The 25,364-nt window shown below is 31.1% G+C and overlaps 1 protein-coding gene and 1 pseudogene across 2 annotated transcripts; both read right to left on the bottom strand.

The window, feature by feature from the left end:
* Positions 1–1,469: 1,469 nt before the first annotated feature.
* LOC129284660 (probable protein phosphatase 2C 47) lies at positions 1,470–4,817 on the bottom strand (annotated as a pseudogene).
* A 788-nt stretch (positions 4,818–5,605) lies between these two features.
* LOC129322377 (protein AGENET DOMAIN (AGD)-CONTAINING P1) lies at positions 5,606–13,624 on the bottom strand. Of its 2 annotated transcripts, none has more exons than XM_054968705.1 (3): positions 12,947–13,624; positions 11,957–12,406; positions 5,606–5,934 (listed from the first exon to the last, which is right to left on the bottom strand). In XM_054968705.1, exons 1-3 carry the CDS (start codon positions 13,418–13,420, stop codon positions 5,929–5,931), a joined length of 930 nt encoding a protein of 309 aa, XP_054824680.1. In that variant the 5' UTR covers positions 13,421–13,624; the 3' UTR covers positions 5,606–5,928. The 2 variants fall into 2 exon arrangements, with proteins under 2 accessions (XP_054824680.1, XP_054824679.1); XM_054968704.1 differs by having other exon boundaries at positions 5,606–5,943; positions 12,947–13,622.
* Positions 13,625–25,364: the final 11,740 nt, after the last annotated feature.

Raw genomic sequence — 25,364 nt, 5'->3', positions numbered from 1 at the left:
TTTATACTTTTTTTTTTCTTTTTTATTAACTCTTTTTAAATTTAATGATTGAAATCTTTTTTAAATTCTTTACCCTTTCTTCCTCTCACCAATATACACAGTGCAACCACTAAAATTGGGAGGAGCTCTCTCGATTTTTTTACTTTTGGGGCATACATCATTATCATCTCCAGTGTCTCTCTTTCTCTAGCTTCTTTGACATCATCCATTGTCTAGGCAAGGATTATTTCCTATTCTTTTCTCATCCTCTTTCCTTTTTTTTTTTCCTTCCTTTTTTAACCATTAGATCATGACTTAAATGGTTTAGATTTAATTTTTTATTAAATTATTATTAAAATTTTAAATTATAAAAAATATATGAATAATAAAATTCAAAATGTTAAAATTTAATATAAATAATTAAAAATATAATAAAAACAAAACAAAACATAATATTTTAGGATTATTTAATTTTAAATAATTTTAAGTTATAATGCTTGAGTACAATCTAGTTCTAGGTTTTAAATATTTTAAATTTTGGATTGGATTGATATTTAGATTGATTTTATGTTTAATGAATTTTTAAAATTTATGTTTATATACTCTTACTTTGCCAATTAAATTAATGATTGAGTTCTCATTATTGATTTAATTGCCATTGTGGTGTTTATTGAAAATTTGGATTGTTCCTTTTACCTTTTGATTGTTCAATTAAGTTGATAATTTATTTAATTATTCAATTAGATAATTTAAACATATTTTCTAGAATTATTTTGGATTTTCATTGGTTTTAATAGATTTAATTTGCTGAACTCATAGTCATAACATTTGATTCACTATGAGTTTTCTAATAGATTAAGTATTAGACTTTGTGCTTATGAGTTCCCTTTGTTTTAATTAGGTAATTGAATTTATTAATTCCACTCTCCTATCATTTTCCTTTGATCTAACTAATTGAATTGGGTTAGGAAAATTAACTCCATATGATGTCCTAAGTTGTTCCCTTTACTGGAATTGAACCAAATTTTTTTAATTTTTAATTAACTAATCTTTTTTGTCGTTTAAGTAATTTCTTTAATTTATATTTCATTTTTCTTGTCACAACCCCCCGATCATAATTTAGAACTTATGCATTGCATAATAGCATTTAGGTGACATAAAAATCAACATCCATTTAGGTAGTTTTAGTTGCATAAATTTCATTTCTCATTTGCATTTTAGTGTAGAAATCTAGCATTTAGTTTTAAATCTTTTTACATTAATATTTTAATATCTAGAAAATTGAACATAACCCCTAAATTGTTCTTTAAAAAGAATGATTTAGGATTGGCCTATATTATATTAAGTTAATTTTAGTTTAATTGAATGTTAACACGATTAAGGCAATCCATCAATGCCTCTGGTTGAAATAACCAAATACGAATTCTCTGATTGAAGACACCAGCTGCACTAAGTTCAATTTTTTACAGAAGTAGAGTTTCATTCTGTTTGACTTTAGAGCAATCACAAGCAGCAATCTTCAAAGGCAGAAGGTATATAGTGGTTAGCCAAAAGAATCTTCCAACAATGTATATAAATTCCTAACTCAATCTGTACAAACTATAAAGTCACTAACAACTTAAAACGCCCTTCAGAAGATCTAAACCTTCAGCTGACATACTCCCCCCTCTTATGATTCCTGGGAATTTGAATTTGAGGAGGAGGATCTTTGGCAAAACATACAACCACAACGGTTAGATTGTCACATGAGTTGCGTTGGAGTGCCTCAGTCACAAGGCCTTTTGCACACTTTGAGGGATCATTATGTTGCATAAGTCCTTCCTCGCCATTGTCACAGCGCACTGGCTGCTCATCACATCCCATATGCCATCACAACCCATTATCAAGAACTCATCTTCTTCTGTCAGGACAATTTCCTCCAGCTCAGGCTCAGAGCTCAAGGGACTTTCAGAACCTTTAGAACCCTTGATGTGCCAGTCTCCAAGAACACGTGCTACCGACAGTTGGTCATTGAGGTACCTATCATAGATGACACCACCCAGTTTCTCTATTCTTAGTCTTTCAGAAGTGCAGTTTGGTTTATGGTCTTTAGAAAGCTCAATGGCTTTGCCCCGTTTGCCCAATACAGCAGGAGAATCCCCAGCATTGGCAATTAGCAAGATCCTGCAAAATCACAAAATCAATAATGACTGTGACAAATAGGAAGTGTGTTAAACCTTTATTGAAGCTCATTTACTAGTATCGTTGATGAACGTAAGAACCCCATGCAAGTTGCAGTGATAGGTAGGCCAAGATTATTAATAATATAGTCCTTACCTCCCCAGCATGAAGGCTGTAAAAAGTGGTACCGGATGATTTGTCAAGGGCACTAGCATCAGCAAATGCATGATCAGCCTTTGAAAAAGCACTTTTTACAGCCTTTTTTATGGCAGTTGGGAAATTAAAAATCTTCCATGATGAACTCTTATAAATGATGCTGCATCAACACCACCATGTCCATCGAATACCTATATATATCTTACCGGTAGATAACCTCTGAGAGCATCTACATGGTGCAACTGACTATCTCATGGTCAAAATTGACTAATGCATTTAGTCCATGAAGTAGTTTCTACAAAATAGAATTCAAGTATTGGTCTCCCATAGTATTGTATAGTGATCAAACAATCTCATTATACTTGGCCTTGTAATAATTATCATTAGTTGACATAATTATGTCTTTAATTCAGTAAATATAAGGTTGAGTTGATCCAATTTAACATGAAGTTACATACCCCGTAAAATGCCCCCGGACACGGGACGTTAGTTATTGGATGGAGTACATTTTCATGTAGATTATCAACACACATGCACTCATCCTCCATGTACTGCTTTGGGCCCCTCTCAGAACAACTTCCAGATCGAAATATAGGAGAAAATACTGATTTTTCTATTTGGTGTAATTTGGACCCAATAATCCCAAAATCTAATTCCTGCAAAGAAAAACATGTAGGGTACAAATAATTACTTTGAAGTTAACTACAAAACAGTGAGTAAAAAGGTCATCTTTTTGCGCAACTAAAGAGGCACCTCTCCATCCATGCACTTGACAAACATTAATCACTCTAGTACGAAGCTCACAAATCAAAACAGAGAGATATTGGCCACTGACCACCGTCGATACCCCTAAAATTACAACAGCGGAACATCATAGTAATAGTTTCCAAGGAACACACAAGTTTTTTTAATCATCCATTCACTGCAATGACTATTTGCTTCATAACAACAAGAACTAGGAAAAGACTTTCCGTTAGAGTTCATTTACATGGGTGCAATACGTTAGGCTGAACCTTTCTATGCCCATTGATCTTAAACAATGATTAAGTTTGATCCATATTCCACAGCAACCGTTAACAAAGGGGAAAAAAAGAGAGGGGGATTTTCTGTTATACTGACCGATTTAACTGCCCGGGTAGAGCTACCGCAGTAGCGCAAAGCCGACTGGTCTTTTGGAGGTTTCCTGCACAGTTGATTCGAATTTCCCACTGTATCATCGTTTCGTTCTTCTATGGCCGACACATTATTAGCATTGCAGCAGCCGCCGATCAACGTTGTTGTCGAAGGTGAAGAATCAGTTCCGCGAGCCATTCTTTTCGCCTGGAAGAAGCTACAGAACTTATCGTTGGCCGAATTCCAAGAGGTTTTCGGAGAAGAAAATGGTGAAGCAACAAAGACAGCGAGAGAGAGGCGATTTGCAGGACGGCTCAAATGATTATACGGACAAACACGGGATGGGAATGCGGGTGTATCTTTCAGTTGAAGCAAGGATGAAATCATGAAACCTCATAGTGAGGCTAAGCCTGGAAGCAAGAATAGGAGAGGCAAAGGCATGAAAATGTTGCAGTATAAGGAAATGAAGAGAGGAGGGGAGAGGGAAGGAGCGAAAGGAGAGAGAAGAAGGAGGGAGCGTGTTTGGGAAATGCAGGTTTTGCTGACATGCACCATTGGAGCGGTGGGAAGGGGGGGGGGGATTGGAGGAGTCCCATATTTCCGCTGTTTATTGTTATAAACTAGAAATCTGACCCATCCTTTTGTGCTTCCACGAAAGACAGCATGCAGCAACGTGTTCCGGCTTCAAATTCATCATTTATGCATGTTCCCCCGACATATGTAAGTTTCTCGATTCCTCCCCTTTATTTTTACTTCTAAATCTATGATGCACCTATGATACAAAACGTACCTTTTTTTTTTTTTATATGATTAATTGAATATAGGAGTTACTTGGCTCCATTATCAAAATTTATGGGAAGTTGAGTCTTAAATAGTTTATGTATAAAAAATATGGCTGCTTAAGTTCATGTCGACGCATACAATGTTTTTGAGAGAACTAACTTTAATTGAAACTGACAATGCTCAAATCTATGCTCTTCTGAATATGAGAGGCTGCTTTTTCTTGTTGGTGTTGCTCCTTCACCACAATGATACCTGGCTCTTGAACGTTAACCTAGAGAGCATTAGGATTGGCGAGAATACCCCAACACAGTTTCATTAAAAAGGTTATATTTTGGGTCCGAAAATCCTTGATACCCAAACCTCCTCTATTCCTATTATTTTTTACAGTATTCCCAAGAATGAGGTGCAACTTTTATCATCTTTTCTATTTTGATCGCAAAGAACTCCAACTATATTAAAACATAAATGGAAATATACATGGTTTGTATAAAGTAAGAGAGAGGAGCACGTGTAGGCGTACATATAACTGATTTGATCAAGACAATTTAATCTTTTACTATATTAAATTACAAGAGAAAAGAGAAGTTAACTTAAAAAACTAAATAAATAAATAAAGTTAAACAGGTAAAAACATGTTATCACTCGTAATATACAGGAGTAGTGAAGATAATGATTCAAAATATATAAAAAGATGAAGTAATAAGATAATTATTATTTTGCAAATTTTATATCATATATAAATATATTGAATATTTACTAACAATAAAATACAAATTTTGGTAAAAAAAAATTGATCTTTTATAAATACACAATCATAATAATTATAAAAAATACAGAAAAAAATAATAAAAATTTAATATTTTACATTGATATTTATTAAATTATATTAAATTAATTTTATATTAAATTCAAATTAATATTAAATAAAATAAAATCAAATAAAATAAACTTAACACTCTCAGTCCCTTACTCTCTTCATTTTACATTTCCTTAAACAAAATTTATGTATTTAAAATATTTTATTTAGTTGGTATAAAAAAATTTAAATTCAAATCCAAATCTAAAAATCCAAATGCTATCAAATATAACATAAAATTAAAAGTCATTTTTATCCTTTAACTTTACCCAAAGGACTATTAAAAATCATAAACTCAATTGTAGATTAATTTTATCTTTCAACGTTAAAAAGTATCTCCTTCATAACCTCAATATTAAAAATACTTTATGCTCATTAATGGGTATCACTTTTTTAATACTTTTATTCGATTAAAGGTCATACTTGCCTTTTAATTTTTATTCAAAGAGCCCGTTGACACCCTCAACTCAAATAAATTATAATAGAGACAAAGCTACATGGGCTCATGAACAGTGAACTAATTGTAAAAGAAAAGACATGGTAATAAGTGTGGGAGTCTTTAAAATTGAAAGACAAAATTAACTCATAATTAAATTTAGAATCCCTAATAACTTTTTTAAGTAAAATTGAGGAGTAAAAATAACTCTTAATCTTATAATATATATGATTTACACAAAGGCATTTTCTGCACAATTTTTAATTGTCATTCCTATGAACATGACAGGCCGGAACCAAAGCAACAAGTTTTCTGTGTCTTGAGATTCTACACTAGAAATATGTGCAAGTGAAACTTTATCCTCATCACTGCAGTTAGCGGGAACTTGTCTAATCACCAAACCTTAACGCTTAGCTTCTTTCCACAGCTCTCCTTTCTACAGTGCCTACAACTTCAATGCCTGAAAAGTTTCAGCCAAAGCATTGCATGATCGATATCTTTAACTAAAATTAAACAAGAAGTGAGTTCAAAATATGCATATCAATTTTGACCATTTTCCTATTGTTGCATATGATCATCGTCCTCTGACAAAAGGGAAAAAGAAAAACAGAAAACAACAAAATATTTGAAGTTTGAACTCATGTGCCAGTCTCCATATGCTAACAAATTTTTATGAACCACGCAGCAACTAGGTTTCATTCGTTTGCCAAAACCATTTTCAATGATCCCAATATATCATAAAATATCTTTCCCTCAAAATCTAAAGATGATGTGAATTTTGTGAATTTCAAAAATATCAACCTTCTGACTCATCCTACCGCACAGCAGAAAACACAAGATCCACAAAACCATGAAAACCAAACTGACAACTAGAGCAATCAATAGAGATGGAACCCCCGTAACTAGTCCATTTAACTCGGCTATCTTGGTGGATTGGATTTCGATTTTACGGACCAATATAATTCCCAGATCACCTCGACCCAGTCCATTAACCACAGGTCAAACGGACTAATCCACATGACTAGCCCATTTTTTCACTAATTTGAATATTTTTCAAGAACTGGGATCACATTTCAACTCTAGCCATAAAAACTAGCCCTTCAACACTAGAGTCTAGATCCAAGTACTCCTTCCGATCTTTATTATAAGATACTTTCAATCATTTCATGAATTTTAAGAAAAGCTAATCTTTTTTTTATATCATAAAAAATGATATATAATTTTATTTTTACCCTTAACTTTAAATAATGAAACAATTACATTAAATATTTTCATGTTAATTAAGAGTGGGTAAAATTAAAAAAAGTAGTGCACTTATTACAATATATCCTACATTTTATACTAAAAATTACTTCTAGAAAGTGTCCTACAAATAGGACTAGAAGAAGTATTCTTGAAGTAGAAATTTTAATAATTTTATTACTTAACTTTGTTTTAGTTGTTCGATGGAACTTGAGCTGGTTAAGTACTTCCTCCGTTTCGAGATATTTAATGTTTAAGGTTATGCATACAGATTAAAAGGGCTACAAATAGCCAAAACTGCTACAAAATATAACTATATTTGGCTAAAATATACTGATATTAATTCTAATCATCCCCTACCTATCTCTTTCCTCATAAAATCATAAGCTAATGAGGGATAAATTTTTTTAAAAAAAATTAATACTTGCATAGGAATACCAAAGCAACAATTCTTTTGAAATAAAACCAAAACTCTAATTATTTTGAAACAAAGGGAGTAGTTATTTTGTTTGATTGTTAAATATTGAAAGAGTTGTTTCAGTGTTTGGTGTTGGGAGCTGGATTTTAAAGGATACTTCTTATGGCAATAGATGCTATTCATTTCTTCTTTTTTATTTGTTTTAATTTTTAGTATTCCTCTTCCTTCTTTAAGTGGATCAGGTCTCAAGAACTAATTAGACCACATGGTTCAAAAAATGAAAAAGAAAAAAGAAAAAAAACAATTTACAGACATATGGATATTATTCACCAACAAAATGCTCACATCAAAGGTAGGAATGTGGTGAAGAGGAAATTGCCATGCATATCGTACATGACTGTAGAATTGCTCAAGAGATGTGGAAGCAACTTGTGAAATCTAAGCTCTGGACACAATTTATGTGCTTTGATTGCTTAGAATGGATCAGACGAAACTCTATAAACTCAACAGGTTCTTACTCCAATTTGCATCTTCCATGGCCAATAGCTTTCACTTACATGTCCCAACCTTTAGGTTACACGCTATAAAAATGTTCTTGATGAACAGAGCCACGTTATTCAACCTGACCCCAACAAATGCCTTTTGAAAGCCTTGACTGATTCTAAATGGCTAAGAAAACTCAAAGTAGGTCGATCTCTATCTAGCTGTACAGATTATTGGCACATACCCTCGCAAGAAGCTATAGACTAGACGTCGATAGATCTTGTCTAAATGGATTAGCAACTTGTAGCGGTTGCATCTCAAATGACAAAGGGGATTGGGTGATGGGCTTTAATTCTAAGCTTGGGAATTATCCATCCACCATTGCTCAAGTCCTAGCAATTTCAAAAGGCCTTAGCCTCTGTTGGATTAAGGGGTTCAAGAATGTTCAAGTCTACTCGGATAGTGTGGAAGCAATCAAACTTTAAACGAGAGGCTATCACGAGGACACCCTTACAAGAATATCATTCAAAACACTTGTAATTTCACTTATAGAGATTGATCTGTTTCTATTAATTTTGTTTTTAAGGACGTCATTAGTCATGCCCATTTCCTTGCTATTGAAGTATATTTTATGGAGAGTTTTTTTTTGTTTCTTTGATCATCCCCCACCTAATATTACATTAGGAGGAGTATGATGATTGAGTCTACCCTCTTTGGTCTTGTATTAAGTTCCTTGTACTATCCTGTTTGCTAACTTTTTACGAATTTCAATTTTCATTGAAAAAAAAAAGGTGGGACTTAACTCATGCAAAACTTATGCGTACACTCTTACTAGTTATGAATTAAATTATCAACTAAACTAACATTTATTAGTATGTTTAATCTATTGAATGAACCGACTTCAAGTTTTTGACCCATTTAAAATGGGTGGGTTACACAAGCTAATGGTCAATGTGGGCTTGCCTAGCCCACTTTGACAACTTTAGTTGGTAAAATATCCACAAGCTGAAAAAAACCTCATATCACTAGTAGAAAAAAGCACTTCTAATGCAGGACTTCTAAATCGGTTATTGCAAATGTAGTTCAAAAATAGGGGTAGTGGCAGTTTTGTAATTAACATTGCTTAAATAAAAGACTTTTTAAATCGATTATTCAAATAATCAAAACAACAACAACAACAACAACAACAACAAGCCTTTATCCCACTAGGTGGGGTCGGCTACATGGATTGCAAGACGCCATTGTGCTCTATCATTTATCAAACTTTTAGGAATATTATTAATTAAGAGATCGCGTTCAACAACTTCAAGAGTGTTCTCTTAGGCCTTCCTCTACCTCTCTTAATCGGACTCAAAGTTATATGTTCCACTCTTCTCACTGGTGCCTCCCTTGGTCTTCTTTGTACATGCCCAAACCATCTCAACCGATTTTCTACCATTTTTTCCTCAATTATAGTAAAAAAATATAGTAAACAATTATAAAAGATTTAACAAATCCTATCCTATCTTGTGAGAGAAACGTATAACATATAATAAATTAGGGAAGATTTGAATTTTAAATAAAAGATAATGAAAAATATTATATATAGAAAAAGATTTTAATTAATTATAAGAAATTATTTTTGATTTAAATTTTAAATATGATTGAGACAATTATAAAAGATTTAACAAATCCTATCCTATCTTGTGAGAGAAACGTATAACATATAATAAATTAGGGAAGATTTGAATTTTAAATAAAAGATAATGAAAAATATTATATATAAAAAAAGATTTTAATTAATTATAAGAAATTATCTTTGATTTAAATTTTAAATATGATTGAGAAAATTTTGCTATCTGAAGGAAAATTTTTAGGAAAGTTTAAGACTTTAAAATCCCTCCCAACGTATAGTTTTTAAGATATAGAAAGAAAACCTATTACTGTTATTTGGTATTGGCATTAGTGTGTCTCGAGGCTTAGAGCAAGTAAGCAATATCTCCAAGAATCACGTCTTGCACGTCTTGCACATCTTGCACTCTAACAATCAGGTTCTAACTTCTAAGTTTCAAACATCATATTATTTTCTATTTTTCTTATTTGATTTGTTTGATTTTAGGCTTTTAGCACTACAACACACAGAACAATTATTCAAAAAACAAACCTTTAATTTTTCATTCTCTTTTTTGGTTTTTCCTAGTATTTTATTTTGTTGTAGTTTTGTAGAAGTTTATGATTGAAGTAGATTTATATTTATCACTTTATCTATGGTTTGTTGTCTGTAATCTATGTATTATGCATTTTATCTATAGTAGCGCCTTGCTTCACTCAGGCGGGCGCCTTTATAGCGCCTTGCGCCTAAGGCGTTTTACCAGCTTTGCACCTTAAGTGCGCCTTTCGCCTTTAACAGCACTGGTTGTTCCACCTCTTGAAGATGCTGAAATCGAAGAACTTGAACTTGAAAGTGCTAAAATTTCTCTTAATGCAGCTCCAGGTAGCAACATAATACTTGCAATGAAGCTTCAAGGGAGCTTCTTTGATTGCCAAGTCCTGAACTTGATGGATAGTGGGTCTAACTATAACTTCATCCGTGAAGTTTCAATGCAGCCTATTGTTCAACCCTTTAGAACCCAAATTGGAGATGATACTATTTACCCATTACTCCCATCTAAACCTTCCCCAGATATACAAGAAAGCTACTGCATATATTTCGCCTTGAGGACAAAGCAAATTTTTAGGGGGGGAGTATTGATAGAATACTGATTATGGTGGGATAAGGGATAATTTCGGAAGTTAGAGAAATATTAGAAATAAACATTAGTTTTAAGTTATTTTAGATATTTTCTATTAAATATATTATTTAGGTTATTGTCTGTTTTGTTGAAATGGCCCTTAAGTTTAGTAGTAGTGGGTTATGGCACTTGGAGATTAAGTTAATATTTATTTACTTATTCATTTAGGTAGTTATGCTCCATTATCTGAGTCATGGATTCATGGGAGTATTTTTAAGAATTATTAGTTATTTTCCATATATAAATATTGAGGCACATATCACGTAGAGGGCATCTGGAATTAAATCATTATTTTTATCAGTGGAGATTCTTTTTTGGCTTTATTAGTTGTATGAGTCTAAGATTCTTGCTCATCTTCTATTTAAGATTTTCCTTCATCTTCATTAATTTATGAAGTTAATTTTGATTTCATATTTTAATAAAGATTTATCTTTTTTATTTCTCTCTACCTATCTTGGATCCTACCAATTTACCCCATATATGAAAAGTGGAGCTCTACTACAGCACCAACAAGTACCTCATACACATTCAGCAAAAGAAAATTCAGTGTAGATAAATTCATACACACCACGCATAGAAAATTTTAGCTAGAAGTAGAATAGTATTTAACTCCTTTTGGTTACTGACTTTTCTGGAGAACTTTGTTATAATTCACAGCAACTAGCTGCAATTATATTATTTGTTCTTCTGACAACAGTTTTATAATAATCACGATTTTTTTTTTTTAGCATGGTATAATTGGATTTGTAAATCATTTGGTTAGCTGTTTTATTTGTAAATTACCTTGGAGTCATGTTTTAATAAATTGGGTTCATTGCCTTCACATTTTATGAAGTTTACATGGACTGTATGTTAATAGGAAACTTGTAATTTTTCATTTAAAAGTGATTTACATGATTGAATTCATGTTACATGGTACGTGTGTGGTCTATTTTTGAGACTACAAGGTGCTTAGAATTTCTTGGTAAGAAAATAGGAGCATCTTTTGGATTGGAGGTGATGCCCCTATTTTAAATAAAGAAAAAAAAAAGGTCATTTTCTAAACTAATTGTAGTTTGCAACTGGTTTAGAAAGTTTTTTAAACCAGTTGCAACTTAGATGACACTTTCTAAGCTGATTGTAGTTACAATGGGTTTAGCAAGTGACTTTCTAAACTGCCCATATTTAAACCGGTTCTTTCAAAACTGCCATATCTAAACCGATTTCAGAACTGGTTTAGAAAGCTTTTTTAACCGGTTTAAAAAGTCTTTTTTGTATAGTGTATATGCAGGGACTAGAACACTAAATTAGACATCACAGAACGCCCTTACCCAGAGAAAAAAGTTTAAATGGGCAAAATAAATATTCAAGTTTTAGCAAGATGGGGGAACTTAGATTTTTTTTTTTTTTTTTTGGGTGGATTTTATCCGCACACAAAACTAAAGATGGTATTCATTTTTTAGGCTTTTGGATACTCTGCATGGTCCTTGGCAAATTTTCAGGTTCCAAACAAGTCTTTGAATGATAACAGTGGAAAGATAATGTCAAGATAAAATAACTACCGTGCAGTATAGCCATACCTGCGAAGCAATGACCCATTTTCCACTGATCCAGTCCTGATGTAGCCTTAACTCGGAGTGCGGAAACTCTAATTCTTCATTAGTGTTCCTGAAGTATACTACATACCTTGAGTTGCCGAGCACTTTAGAAATCACTCCAACCCACCATCCGTCATTGTACAAAGCATCAACTTCCTGAAGAAAATTAAACTGACCACAAATATGTTCTGGTGGATAAGGCCGAATATGTAAGATATCAATTTCCTCTTTCAAAAACTCCGAATCATCATCAGTCCGTAGGTTCAGGTACTCAACAAGAAACTTATCTTTTCCCTTTGGTTTAACAACAGTAGCAGCAAACCAAGCTCCTTCAAAACCTTCCTCGTCACTGCTAACCTCAACTAGTGTCCCCTTGCAAAACATGTCCGTCATTGTTTCTTCACCAGCCTTCACATCGTTTGGTAAAATTTTCTGCAATTTGATTAAGAGCTAATAATATTATTATAATTGAATAACCAGGCATAAGTGGGGAGACCATTCAATCATTGTAAAGACAACTATCTCAATGTCAAAGATACTAATGTCATCAACAAAAATGCATGTTCAAGCCCTAGTTCTATCCCTGTGCCACAAATAGTTAGTCTTCAAAAAAAGTATTCCTCTACTCACAATCCAAAGATAGATTGGTATAACATACTAGCAACACTCGGCGCGAACAGTAGAAAACAATGACGACAAAATTTCAGATCAGAAGTTTCTTATAAATTAATCCGCCTCGAACCACAAATAAACCCAGCCCACATGAAAAAGTTATTTGAGGAATCAGGAATGACTAGGAAAAACACATGCAAATAGTACTGTAAACAGGCGCCGCGATTTGCCAAAGGCCGAACGATTGAAGATTAAATGAAAAGGCATCGATGCAAGAACAAGAAAACACGACAATGCCAAAAGGTGGGAGAGAAGAAGGAAAGAAAATATGAAAGGCAATTGGAGCGTAGACAGGCGAACCTTTTCCTCCGACGGCTCTTCCAACGGAGGGACCCAATTCCCATTGACCCACTCGCGATGAAGCCTAAGGTCCTCCTTCCGGAAATCAATCTGCTCCTTTGAGGCCCTGAAGTACACCGCGAACCTGCCGTTTCCCAATTCTTCGGTTATGGAGCCTTCCCACCAGCCATCATTGTGGTATGCATCGACCTCCTCGCCGAACTTGAATTCACGGTCAGTCTCCCTTGGGGCAGGGGGTCGAAGTTGGTGAAGCTCCAGCATCTCTCTCAGGGGTTTGGAGCCCTTTTCGTCGGCCACGATGGTCTTGTACTCCACCAAGAATTTGTTCTGGTTTTTCTTGGAAGTGCAGCGGCGTATAATGGTGCCAACGAACCAAGATCCGCGAAATCCTTCATCGTCAGAGCTTACCTCGACGGTGGAGCCGGGTTTGAAGTAGGGGTTTGACTTTGAAGCAGACTCAGGTTTCGGCGACATGTATTCTACAGTGCTTAAGGGTTCAACGCTGTTCCCAGAGAAATTCAAAGCCGGAAGGAGGATGGCGTTCCAGTGCGAACTACTGCTAGACGGGAACGGGAGACCCGTATCTCTCCGATTCGCTGCCACAGTGGCACATTGTGGAACCGGATCCTGTCAGCGTCCAAAATTCTCAGAGTCTCTCAGCGGCCAAATCTGGCCCGTTCAAGCGGCCAAATCTGGCCCTTTCAAGTGGCCAAAGTGTGATTAATTCACATAGCACTTAACTATTAAAAATACATGTGAATAATTTATTTTTAAATAATTAAAAAATATATTTTAAAATATTATATATGAATTTAAATAGGTTAGGTTTAAATTAAATTTTAAATAGACAGAGTTAGCCTATTTATAAAAATAGGTCTAGTTATAAATTTAAATATAAATTTTTTGCTAAACAAATCACATCAAAATTTAAATAGGATAAACTATATGTCTATATGAGCCTATTTACTTATTTTAATGTAATTAATTTTTTTTAAATAGGCCTAACCTTACTTATATAAACATATAATTTGTCTTGTTTAAATTTTAGTCTATCTATTTAACAAATGATTATACTTAAATTTATAATTAAATCTATTTATATAAATAGACTAAGTTTATTCAAAATCTAACTTTAGTCTAACCTATTTCTATTCATACATGATATTTCAAAATATATTTTTTTACTGTTTGAAAATAAATTATTTACATATATTTTTAAGAGCTATGAGTGTATTAACCAATTTTGACCAGTTGAACGGACCAAATTTGGCCCCTGAAAGATGCTGAGGATTTCAGACGCTGAGAGGATCCGGATCCCGCACATTATTACTATTTTGCATTATTGACTTCTCACCCCATATTTTATTTTGGGGAAAATTAATTTTTAGTCCACATGCTTTATCTCGATTTTCTATTCAATCCATCCCGTACAGTTGAGTTTCTTGTTTTTCTTGTTTTTTTTTTTTACCTGGTCTGTTTTTTGTAAAAATTAACCCTTGTAATTTACAAACATTTAAGAATTAATCTCTATTATTTTCGAATTGGAAATGCAATCCTTCAGCTGTACACGGTACAGTACCCTCGCCATCCCTTGAGTTAATATGCCATCTATTCAATATATGTATAATTTATATATAATTAAGGATAACTCCTTGGCGCAAAAAAAAAAAAAGATAACTTCCATGATCTTCACCCAATTGTTATTTAATCTAATTTCATTGCTTCCATTTTCATTCAATTACTCATCGGTTATTGGTTATAGTTGAATCCTACGTACTCCCTTTAACACTATTTATAAAGCATATTAAGGAGTGAAAATAAGTTTTTATTGAAGTATATGTAGTATTTAATAGGAATAATTGATAAAGTTAAAATTTAAAATTGATTATTTTTTTAACTGGGGCAATGAATTTTAAAATTTCAGTTGGTAAAGCATATTTTTATCATTTCAATTGGCTTGAGGGGAGAATGGTCAAATTCAATTTATTAGGAGACTTAGCTCAGAGGACCTTAAAATAATTAGAACGTCGTGTTTAAATAATCAACGACACAGTCTTGCCCACTTTCCTTACTATCAATTATTTTGATGCGTTCATTCTCATAACTTTGCACCCTCAGTCACAAAATGACACGGATAGTTAATTGCTCTTGATGGTGCCAAACCCAAAATCAAAAGGAGCAAGCCATTATCATTTTTATATAAATAGTCAAGTACATGACTTAAGGACTCTTGATACTTTGCCAAACTTACACAAGACTTGCCCAGTATAAAACATCAATATTAACCCTATATTAGCCAACTTTGCCCAGTCTGAACCACTTCTTCTATGCTAGCTTGACTTCCTAGGCTACCTTGCATATGTTCCCGATTCTCTATCCCCACAAATACCACATTTTATTGATTCATTAGCAATACAACTGAGCATTACTTGTCACACAGCGTCTCTTTATTTTTCACGCATACACTTGACTATTTAAAGAAAATGTGGTAAAGGATCTTAAGGAACCCACTTGATCGTCTAATTTAACTCACAACTTTAAGTATACACTACTTTGACACGCCTAGCACACTCACAAGGGTCATGACAAAAATTTTCCCTCCCATCCCTTCCCCCCAATCAAACAGGGCCTCAATGATCATGCTTCCTTTGCTTTTACCTTATTTTTTTGGGTTCAGTTTTAGCATGATGCTCGGCACCAATTAACACTATGGTTGTAGTGTTAATTTTTTTTAAACCAAAAAATTATAATAATAAATAAATATGATAAAATTATTATTTTAATATTTAATAAATAAATAAATTTTAACTCATTAAAATTTAACCTGAACAATTCATATATAAATTTTATTTTGAATAGTTTAGAACTATACTATAAAAATTAGAATTATAAATAGAAATGTTTTATAAAATATTTTTTTACAGTTATTAACTATTCAAAATAAAATTTTTATTTAAACTGTCCAGGTCAAATTTTAATAAATTAATATTTATTTATTTTTTTAAATATTAAAATAATAATTTTATAATATTTATTTATTATTATAATAATAATTTTGTAGTTAAAAAAAATTAAGTGCCTGTTTGGTTAAGCAAAATAATCAATTTTTTAATAAAAAATTTGATTAACCAAAAAAATTCCCAAAATCATGATTTTCATTTAATCAATTTTTTTAAATCAATTTTTTTTTTCAAAAGATGGCAATTCGAGCTTCTGCACAGTCAAAAAATGGTAGAGAAAATTATAAAAAAAGACTTAAAAAATTATAAAAAAAGCCCAAAATTTATATAATTAATAATATATTTACTTCTTAAATAAAATATAACAACTTTAATAATATTAAATATAAATTTATCAATAATTTAATTTTAAAATACAATGTCTTTTATAATAATTTATATAATTAAAATTGATTTTAAATAAATTATCTAAATATATTCAATTCTTTTAAAATTAATTTTAAAAAATAAATATCTAAACAGAGTGTATTATAACATATTAATTATGATTAAAATCTATTACTTAATTAATTATTTTTATAATTTATTATATTCAATTAAAATTCAAAAGGCCACTAACACTGCAACAGCTGTATTAATTGGCGCTGAGCACTATAGTGCTCATTCTTCGAAACCGGATCCTATTTTTTCTGATTCCGCCAACTAACTAATTACTCTATTCGCCTGTTTACCCAAAGTAATGACATCATTTTTTATTTTTCTCCTCTAAAACTTTTGTATCATTGCCGCAACGACGCTACTTAACATGGTGATAACGTTCTTTTAATTGCATGCGCATCTAATCTTTATGATATTTTTTTTTTGTAACATAATATTTTTTGGTGTTCCAGGTTATCTTTTGACCAATATTTTTAAAATCAAATTAGATACTGAACCGAAAATTTCAATAACTTATAGTTCATATAGTTCAATTAAGTTGAATTAATGATCAAATTAATGATATAATAATTAAATTAAAAAAATTATATATGTATTTATAATAATTTAGATATAAGAAATAAATATAAAATTACTATTTAATTTAAAAATAAAATTAAATATTTTAAGTTTATCATGACTTAATAAGGTGCATAATACAATATAATATTAAATGATTAAAAAATAATCATTTCTTAAAAAAATAAAAAAATATTTTTTAAACATTTTGACTTTTGAAAAACTGAATCTAGTTCTCAAATTAATTTTGATTCATGATTTGATTGTCAGTTTAAAATAAGTTAATTCCGCTCAATTTCAAAATAATTTTTATATGTTAACTGAGTCAAAATTCAGACCAATCAATGATCAGACTGATCGGTCTGAATTTTGACTCTCTTCAATTTTTTAATCACTGCTTTTGACGTCTCAATCACGCATTTCATGTATTGTTTTGTAAGTTCGGCATTTCATATTTTATTTGACTAGTATTCCACACTACTATTTACAAAGCAAAGGTTCTCCCATTATATATTCATACGTGTGCGCGTATAAGTAACTTATTTTATATCATTAATGAAATGTTTGCTTGAAAATTCCTTTCAACAACTGGTCTTGGCAATAATCGAAAAAAATTACTAGAGTAATTTTGACATCATTTTGCAACTAATTTTTAAAATAATTTAGTCACAACTCCAATGAAGTTAACGTCATTTATTCAATTTCTTTATAGAATAGAATAAAATGTAGGCATGTCGGGTGCAAACCTGAAGAGTTGAGGATGAATTGATTTGTTTTTTTTTTTTTGCCAGAATTGATTTGATTTACATGCTGAAAGAATTACAAATAGATTTCACATAAAAAAATTAATTATTATAAAATTTATTAACAATTAAATTAAACTGTATTAACTACTTGAATTTTATAATAATTAATTTTTTTGTATAGAACTTCAGTATAATTCCCTCTTACATTGTGAATGTCAACTGTATAATTATCATGAAGGTGTGTTCTAGAGAAATGAAATTCACATTTTTAGTCTTTGTGCTTTTATTTAATTATCTAATTTAAAAATAGAATAATTAAGTTTTTATAATTTAAATATTTATTAATTTTTACAACCATGCTTGATAAATATTTATTATATATATATATATATATATATATTTCATATCAATTTCTTGTTAAAAATAATAAGTGTTCAAATATGAGGCTATGTTTGGTAGACTAAATTGGAAAGATAGAAATAGAATCAAACATGTAATCCATTTCCAATCCTGATTCCCACAAATTTACTGAAACCATGACAGCACTATGCTTTCATGAAACGATATGTGAACCCCTATGCTATGGCATATGTGTCAAAATATGCCAAAATGATATTTTTAGTCTTATTTTACTATATTTTGTTAGTTTTTGTCTTTCATGCTTTCCAAGATTTTATATATAAATAAATTTGAGTTCAAATTATATATTTGAAAGGTTTTTCTTGAGATCCCAAAGGTTTTTAATTTGTATTTTAAATATTTAATTGATTTAACTATTCTATGATTACGGTAAGCTTATGAGGGATTAATGGCTCCTAGCTAGTTATTGCTGTATGGTATAATTGATGTGGTGATTGTTGGTAATGTCAAGGTAGGCACTACACTCCCTTCTTCTCTGAGCACTAGTTTTACAAGACTCCATCACTGCTTCCTTCTTCCTCCCAAATTTCACGAGACTCCATTATTGGTGACAACACACCTTCTAAATCTCCATAGACTCAACAAGCTTCAGGTCACCATGGCTACCTACCTATCACCCACAATCTCTCTGTCTCTCTCTCTCTCTCTCTCTCTAGCATTCTAGAGGTAGATTTGTGGTGATATGAAGGTGAGGACAAGATAGGGTGATATGACCCTTGCAAATATGAAATATGTCAAATCTTGTTTATATTGATTAAATATTAAAGAAAGAAAAACACAATTATTGGTTCATATAGTTTTATCAATTTTTATTTTTAATCATTATAGTTTTTTTCTCATTGTTTTCAATTCCTATAGTTTTAAAAAGATTGGGTAACATTTATTTTTCATATCCTTATAGTTTTAGTTTTTTTCAATGTTTCATTGGGAAAAAACTACAGAAAATAAAAATAAAACCTGATGAAACTATAAGGATCAAATATTATATTTGTCCTATAAAAAATCTTGAAAATCTTATAATTATACTATCAAAATCTTGTATGTGGGTTGAAGGTCTTAAAGCAAATTTGCAGTCAAAGTCGTGGGTAGTAGGGGAGAGGTGTGTTGAGATTTTTTTTTAGCAAGGGGAATTTCAACATTTTTCTTATTTTAAATACATATAATTATTAAAATTATGTCAGGATTTTATCTCCAAACCAAACAAACTTTTATAACCCAATTCAATCTCGATTCTAGTTCCAATGTTGATTTTAATTCTAGTTTCAATTCCATCAAAAACCCTTTCATCATATGAAATGAGGCCTTAGAATAACCCAACTTTTAATACATATTTAAAATATTTTAATGATAAAAATTAATTTAGGAATCTATGAATCATGAAAATTAATTAAATAAAGTGATGCAATAAGAAGGGGTTAAGATATAAATCAATCATTGAAATTTTCACTCAAGTATACCTCATATACAAATATTTTCTGGCACAATATCAACATAAAATTGTTTATTTTGGTACAATGTTGCCATGTCATTACTCTTTATTGTTTTAACTATTAGCTTGATTTTGAATTGCCACTTGACAACCACCTGTATATTTTAAAAATAAAAAATAAAAAACTCCATGTATCCCCTTCCTCTTCTTTCCCATTCTTCATCTTCTCTATCCTCTGCAAAACCCAAAAAAAGGATTAACCTTAAACCCAAATCTCGTGTTCTTATTCGATACTAATCAGGCAAAACGTTCCTTTTAAATAAGTGCAGATCATCCTGATTGTTGGTGCATATTAATGTTGACCATTTGATCATTTAGAATTCTCTCTTCTATGGGTCAAGAATTGGGTGGGATTTTGTTCCCTTTCTCAAAATTTTCCATAGAAATTTAGACACTAGTAAAGCTAGACATGGATGACATAGAAACAAGGCAAGGAAAAGGAAGAAATTGTATTGAAACAAGACAGGAAGAAGAAAGAAATTGTTTCAAAATAGAGGAGGAAGAAGGAATAGAAGGATTGATGCAAGTTAGACAAGAGGAGGAAGGAAGAAATGGATCTCTGCAACCTCAACAAGAGAAGGAAGGACAAAGATGGTGGGTACAATAAAACCAATACACTAGCTATATGATACACACACGCACACCCCTATTGAAAAGCTGAAACTTTATTGAAAAAACACAAGTTGAAATTGACATTGCTATATACATACATACATATATATAAAACTTGCTAGTTCACACACATGTATATATAATGTGAAAGCAGTTAATTAAAAAAGTTATAATTTTATGTTTTAAGAATTTCTTAAAAAATTGAATATTTGATGTAATTTAAATAGAGTTTGATTTTATTTTGTGCAAGGACTTTATGATGGAGGATAAATTGAAATCCAAAATAGGAAGGGAGTTTGGAAGTTGGGAAGAGGCATGGGAATTTTGGCAATAATATGTTAAAAACACAGGGTTTAAACCTAGAAAGTACAATGGTACAGATAGCAAAAAAGATGGTTTGCTTATTACATATCAATATGTATGTTGTAAGGAGGGTCATCAAAGAGAAGGTAAAAAGGAGACATATTCTTCCAAGTATTGAGCAGAGAAAAGGACTAGCTGTAAGGCAAGAATAATAGTATCTTTTGTTAATTAAAAGTATAAAATTACTAAATTTGATGAAGAACATAATCACCCCTTGCACATACCAGCAACAAGGCACTTTTTAGCATCTTAAAGAAATTTATTAGAAGTTTATGCTCATAGGATTAATCTGGCAAGAAGTTTAAGCTCCAATAGAAAGCTACTGTTGACTTAATGAGTACATATGCTGGAGGTAAATCAAGTCTTAGATATACTTGAGTAGATGTGTAAAACTATTTACAAAAACAAAGGTAAAGAAGTATGAAGTATGGAGAGGTAAGGTGTCTATTTGAATATTTTCAAAAACAATTTACAGCAAATCCTACATTCTACCATAAATATCAGGAAGACACAAAAGAACAAATCACCAATATGTTTTAGGCAGGTGCTATAATGCTAATAGACCATGTACTTTTTGGTGAGGTTGTATCTCTAAACCTAACATATTGCACAAATCTAGATCACCAACCTGTTACAATCTTTTCTAGCTTTAATCATTCTATAAGTATAGTCATTTTTAGAGCAGCATTATTGTGTGATGAAACCATTGTGTCTTTCAAGTGGCTACAAGAAACTTTATTAGATGCTTATATGCAAAAGAAGCCTGAAATTGTGTTCATAGATCAAGATCAAGCTATAGCAAGAGTTTTGAGTAAAGTTCTTCCTAACACAAAGTGTTGTCTGTGTACTTGACATTTAAATAAAATGGCATCAAACACTTGAAAAATTTAATGAAAGATGGATCACTTTTTTGATTAATTTTTGTAAATGCATGTCTAAAATTTCAAAAAAGACAAGTTTGAAGAAGCATAGAGCCAATTAATCTCTTTTTATGATGTCCACAAGAATACAAGGTTGATATCCATGCATAAGATTAAAGAGAAATAGGCTTGGTGCTATGTAAAAAATCATCATGCACTGGGTATAAGAAGTGCACAGCTTATTGAAAGTGTAAATGTTGATGTGAAGAGATGCACAACATCAGGTTTAGATATAAATATCATGGCTGGTTCATCAAAGTGCCCCTATATTGTGCTAACTCATTCTAACTCATACCCCGGTGTCTTTAACATGTTCCAAGCACAATGGGATCTCTAATTCTCTGTGATGTTGTCTAATCGTGATAAGGAAGGCCCATTATATGTATACACTGCTCACATGATTGATGAAGAAGGAGAATGGAGAGTTGAGTTTAAACCTGACACTCATAAAATTTTTTCCACTTGTCGAATGTTTGAGACTATTAGGATATTGTGTTGTCATGCATTGAAAGTACACGAGTTGAGGGATGAGAGAATTATGCCCAAGCAATACATTATCAAGAGATAGACTAGAGAAGCAAGAAGTAATGTTGTATATGATCTTGGAGGGAGTGAGATATGTAACAGCCCTCACCCTACCCCACCAAGGGTCTTTTAAATTGGGCCAACCCACATCACTATAATGGAGGCCAGCTTTCTCCGAGGAAGTACTTAGGTTATTCCTCACCCCACCAAAGAGGGCTTTCGAAGCCTTTTCAAACTCGAACCTCTAACATTTATTACCTTAATGAAGTTAAGGCTAAGTTTGATATCATTAAGTCAAGTAACCCAATGGTATAAGGGTTGTCCACAACTTCATTAAGGTAGGAGAGGTTGGGGGCTCAATCCCTAGAAAGGTTTTAAAAGACCTTTTTGGTAGGGTGAGGAATAACCCATGTATTACTATAGGGAAAGTTACATGTGGGCTTGTAAAGGGACACGTGCCAGCACCACATTTGCTAGCGTAAGGGGTTGGGGACCATACTGTTACAAGATACAAGTAGACTCAAGACTTAAAATCACATTGAGATATAAACAATTAATGCATAAAATAGGAAGATTAGTAAAACAAAGCAGCCAAGAATCTTGAAAGTTTTAAATATGTTTAGAGATGCATCGTTAAATTGAAAAATGAAATTTCAAATAGTAATAAAGATGCTATTCATGAACTAAGTAGATCACTAGTCATAGACTTTGAAAATATGCCTCAAGGATTCAAAAAGAGATAAGGAAGAAAAAAAGGAAACATTATAAACCTTAGGAGGAAAAAAATTTAATGATCAAAAGACGACTTATAAATGACAAAGAGGTATTGAGTTTTTTTATTTAAATTACATTTAATACAAAAAGTTGTTACTAATTTTATATTTTTCTTGTGTAGGAAATTCAAAAAGCTCTATCCTATAAGAAAAGAAGAAAAGATTCAAAAAATAAATTTACAAAGACACAAGCTATAACCATTCCAGTAAAACCTATTCAAACTCAAGAATTAACATTTTCATACTTACACCTTCAACTTAATATGTTTTCACACCATCTACATCCTAAAACATTGTCATTTATAAGCTTGTTGATGGTAAATATCAATATATAAGTTACTACTAATAATTATGTATAGTTATCATATCATCAAGAAGGAAAGGAATTGATATGGCGATGATAAAAGAATAGGATGGCTAACCTGTTCCTACGTGGCATTCCAGCAAGGTAGTTAAATTTATGAAGTCAATCAAATTGATGGTCAAAATGTCCTTGTACCAGAATGAAAAATATTGAGATAATATTGTGCCAGCAAACATTTGAAAATACAAGGTGTGTTCAGAGTCGATAATTTGGGCAAGCTTGATAGGTTAGTCTGAACTAGTCTAAAAAATTTAGGGTTGAACCTAAAACATATTTTTTTAATGTTTTGGAGGCTCAAGAAAAATTCTAGCCAAGCTCGATCGGGTTCTGGCTTGGTCCGAATACCTAAATAAAAATAATATTTTTAAAAAATATAATAAATATTAATCAATTCTTTAATTTTTATGTTATTTTATACTAAAATATCATATACTTGAGTGCATTACTATAGTTAATTTAAAAAATAAAAAATATTTATATTTTCATATTTTCATTATTTTTAATCAATAAAATATCTCAAAATAATATTTAAAATATATCTTAACATTTATTTTTTATATTAAGACCCAATTTTTTTTAAAAAAGTTGAGTCCTATACATTATTTGAGTATCTAAAAATTTATAAAATAAGATAATTAATTTTAAAGTTAAAATAAAATTAGGGCATGTATAAAGTCTTGACTTTACTGCTAGATAAATATAATAAATAGAATAATATTTTTAAATAATTATTTAGTTATCATCCATGCTAAATTTAATTAAAAATTAAGAATAAATTAGAGTAAATATCCTTTATATATAAGGGTTAAAATATAAAATGTTAAAGGAAAAAAATTTTAAAAATAGCATTTTACTCAATTAAATAATTTTATTTTACATAATATAATGATGGCTATTTTTCTTATATTTTTAAAAATAAAAAGTGCAGTTTACCTAAAAGTTATTAAAAATTTTAAACTAATTGGGCCAATAATTTTAAGTTAGTGATCTAATTGTGAGTAAATTGAGATCAACTTTGTAATATCCTCCTCCTTCTAATCCCATAATTAAATTCAAGTTCTAAATAATTAGGAAATGGGATTGCAATAATCATCAAAATACAAAATTTTCATTGGTTAATAAAATGGGAACCCAAAGTTTATAAAATTAAAATCATTTTCAAGTCTTGCAATCAGAGAAATCAAAGTTCACAATTATACGAAAGTAAGGGATTATTGCATAAGTAAGTGCATTTGTTTAAGAATTTGAAACAAAAGAAATTATAAAAAATTTTGAGGCATGCACCGTGGCTCTTTGAACATGCGCCGCAATGTAATTTTGACAGCATTAAGGCCAACTTTCAATGCAAAATCTTCGTTCAACTTCTGAATGACACAAACTAAGTGTTTGTAGAAAACTCTTTCCTGGCTCTAATTAATGGCATTGGTCTCTGACTCAAATTATTTTCAAAACAAAATTTGGCTACCTTTTTCAAAACTTACATTTTTACAACATATTTCACAATCTCAAGTGTCCAAATTAAAAACCAAGGACCAATAGCCACCAACACTAATAAGACCACATATAAATTATCAAGACCAACTCGTACAATGTACCATAACACAAGGAATATTTTCAGATTAAATTTCTACTACTTAACCCCTTAAACTAAAAAATATAAAAAGAGGGAGTTTATTATAATTTTCATCAAATGCTTCTAGATCATCACATAATATTCTCTATCCTCACTTGTATTAGTATTTTGATCTTATCATCATAACATATAATAATCAACTCTCTCCTTAGAGCTCAAAATACCATTACAATTTACATTTCACTTAATGCAAGTAAGTAACAAAAAAGAAATCCTAGTTGGCAATTGAAATTGTCATACACATATGTTTACTCAAAGTAATGAGGCCTGCTACAAGGGATCGCAATCCTAAGTCTCTGGGTGTTTTTCTCTATTCACACCTCTTGAGCTATTTCTTGTAATATTAAAAATAATGGGGTGAATACAACTACTCAGTAACCAAGGTCTAACTAACTCATATTAATGCATATCAATTAGTTTAAATGCAAGTGACAGTTAATATTAATACTTTAATTCAAGTGAAATAATTGAAATTAGATATTCACAATTTAGCTCACATAATAGCATTTACTTAGGAAACAATGCTTTTAGCACTTTTTATATAAATAGAGTTAGTCACACAAATTATTAACAAACATAATGGCAAAAATTAAGACTCAATTCAAAATATCATCATT

This window comes from Prosopis cineraria, unplaced genomic scaffold (assembly GCF_029017545.1).
Source record: "Prosopis cineraria cultivar Desert tree isolate PC_DT_omini unplaced genomic scaffold, ASM2901754v1 PC10, whole genome shotgun sequence".
NCBI classification, from domain to species: domain Eukaryota; kingdom Viridiplantae; phylum Streptophyta; class Magnoliopsida; order Fabales; family Fabaceae; genus Prosopis; species Prosopis cineraria.
Note: the sequence above shows the minus strand (reverse complement) of the source record. Positions and strands in the feature narration are given on the sequence as shown.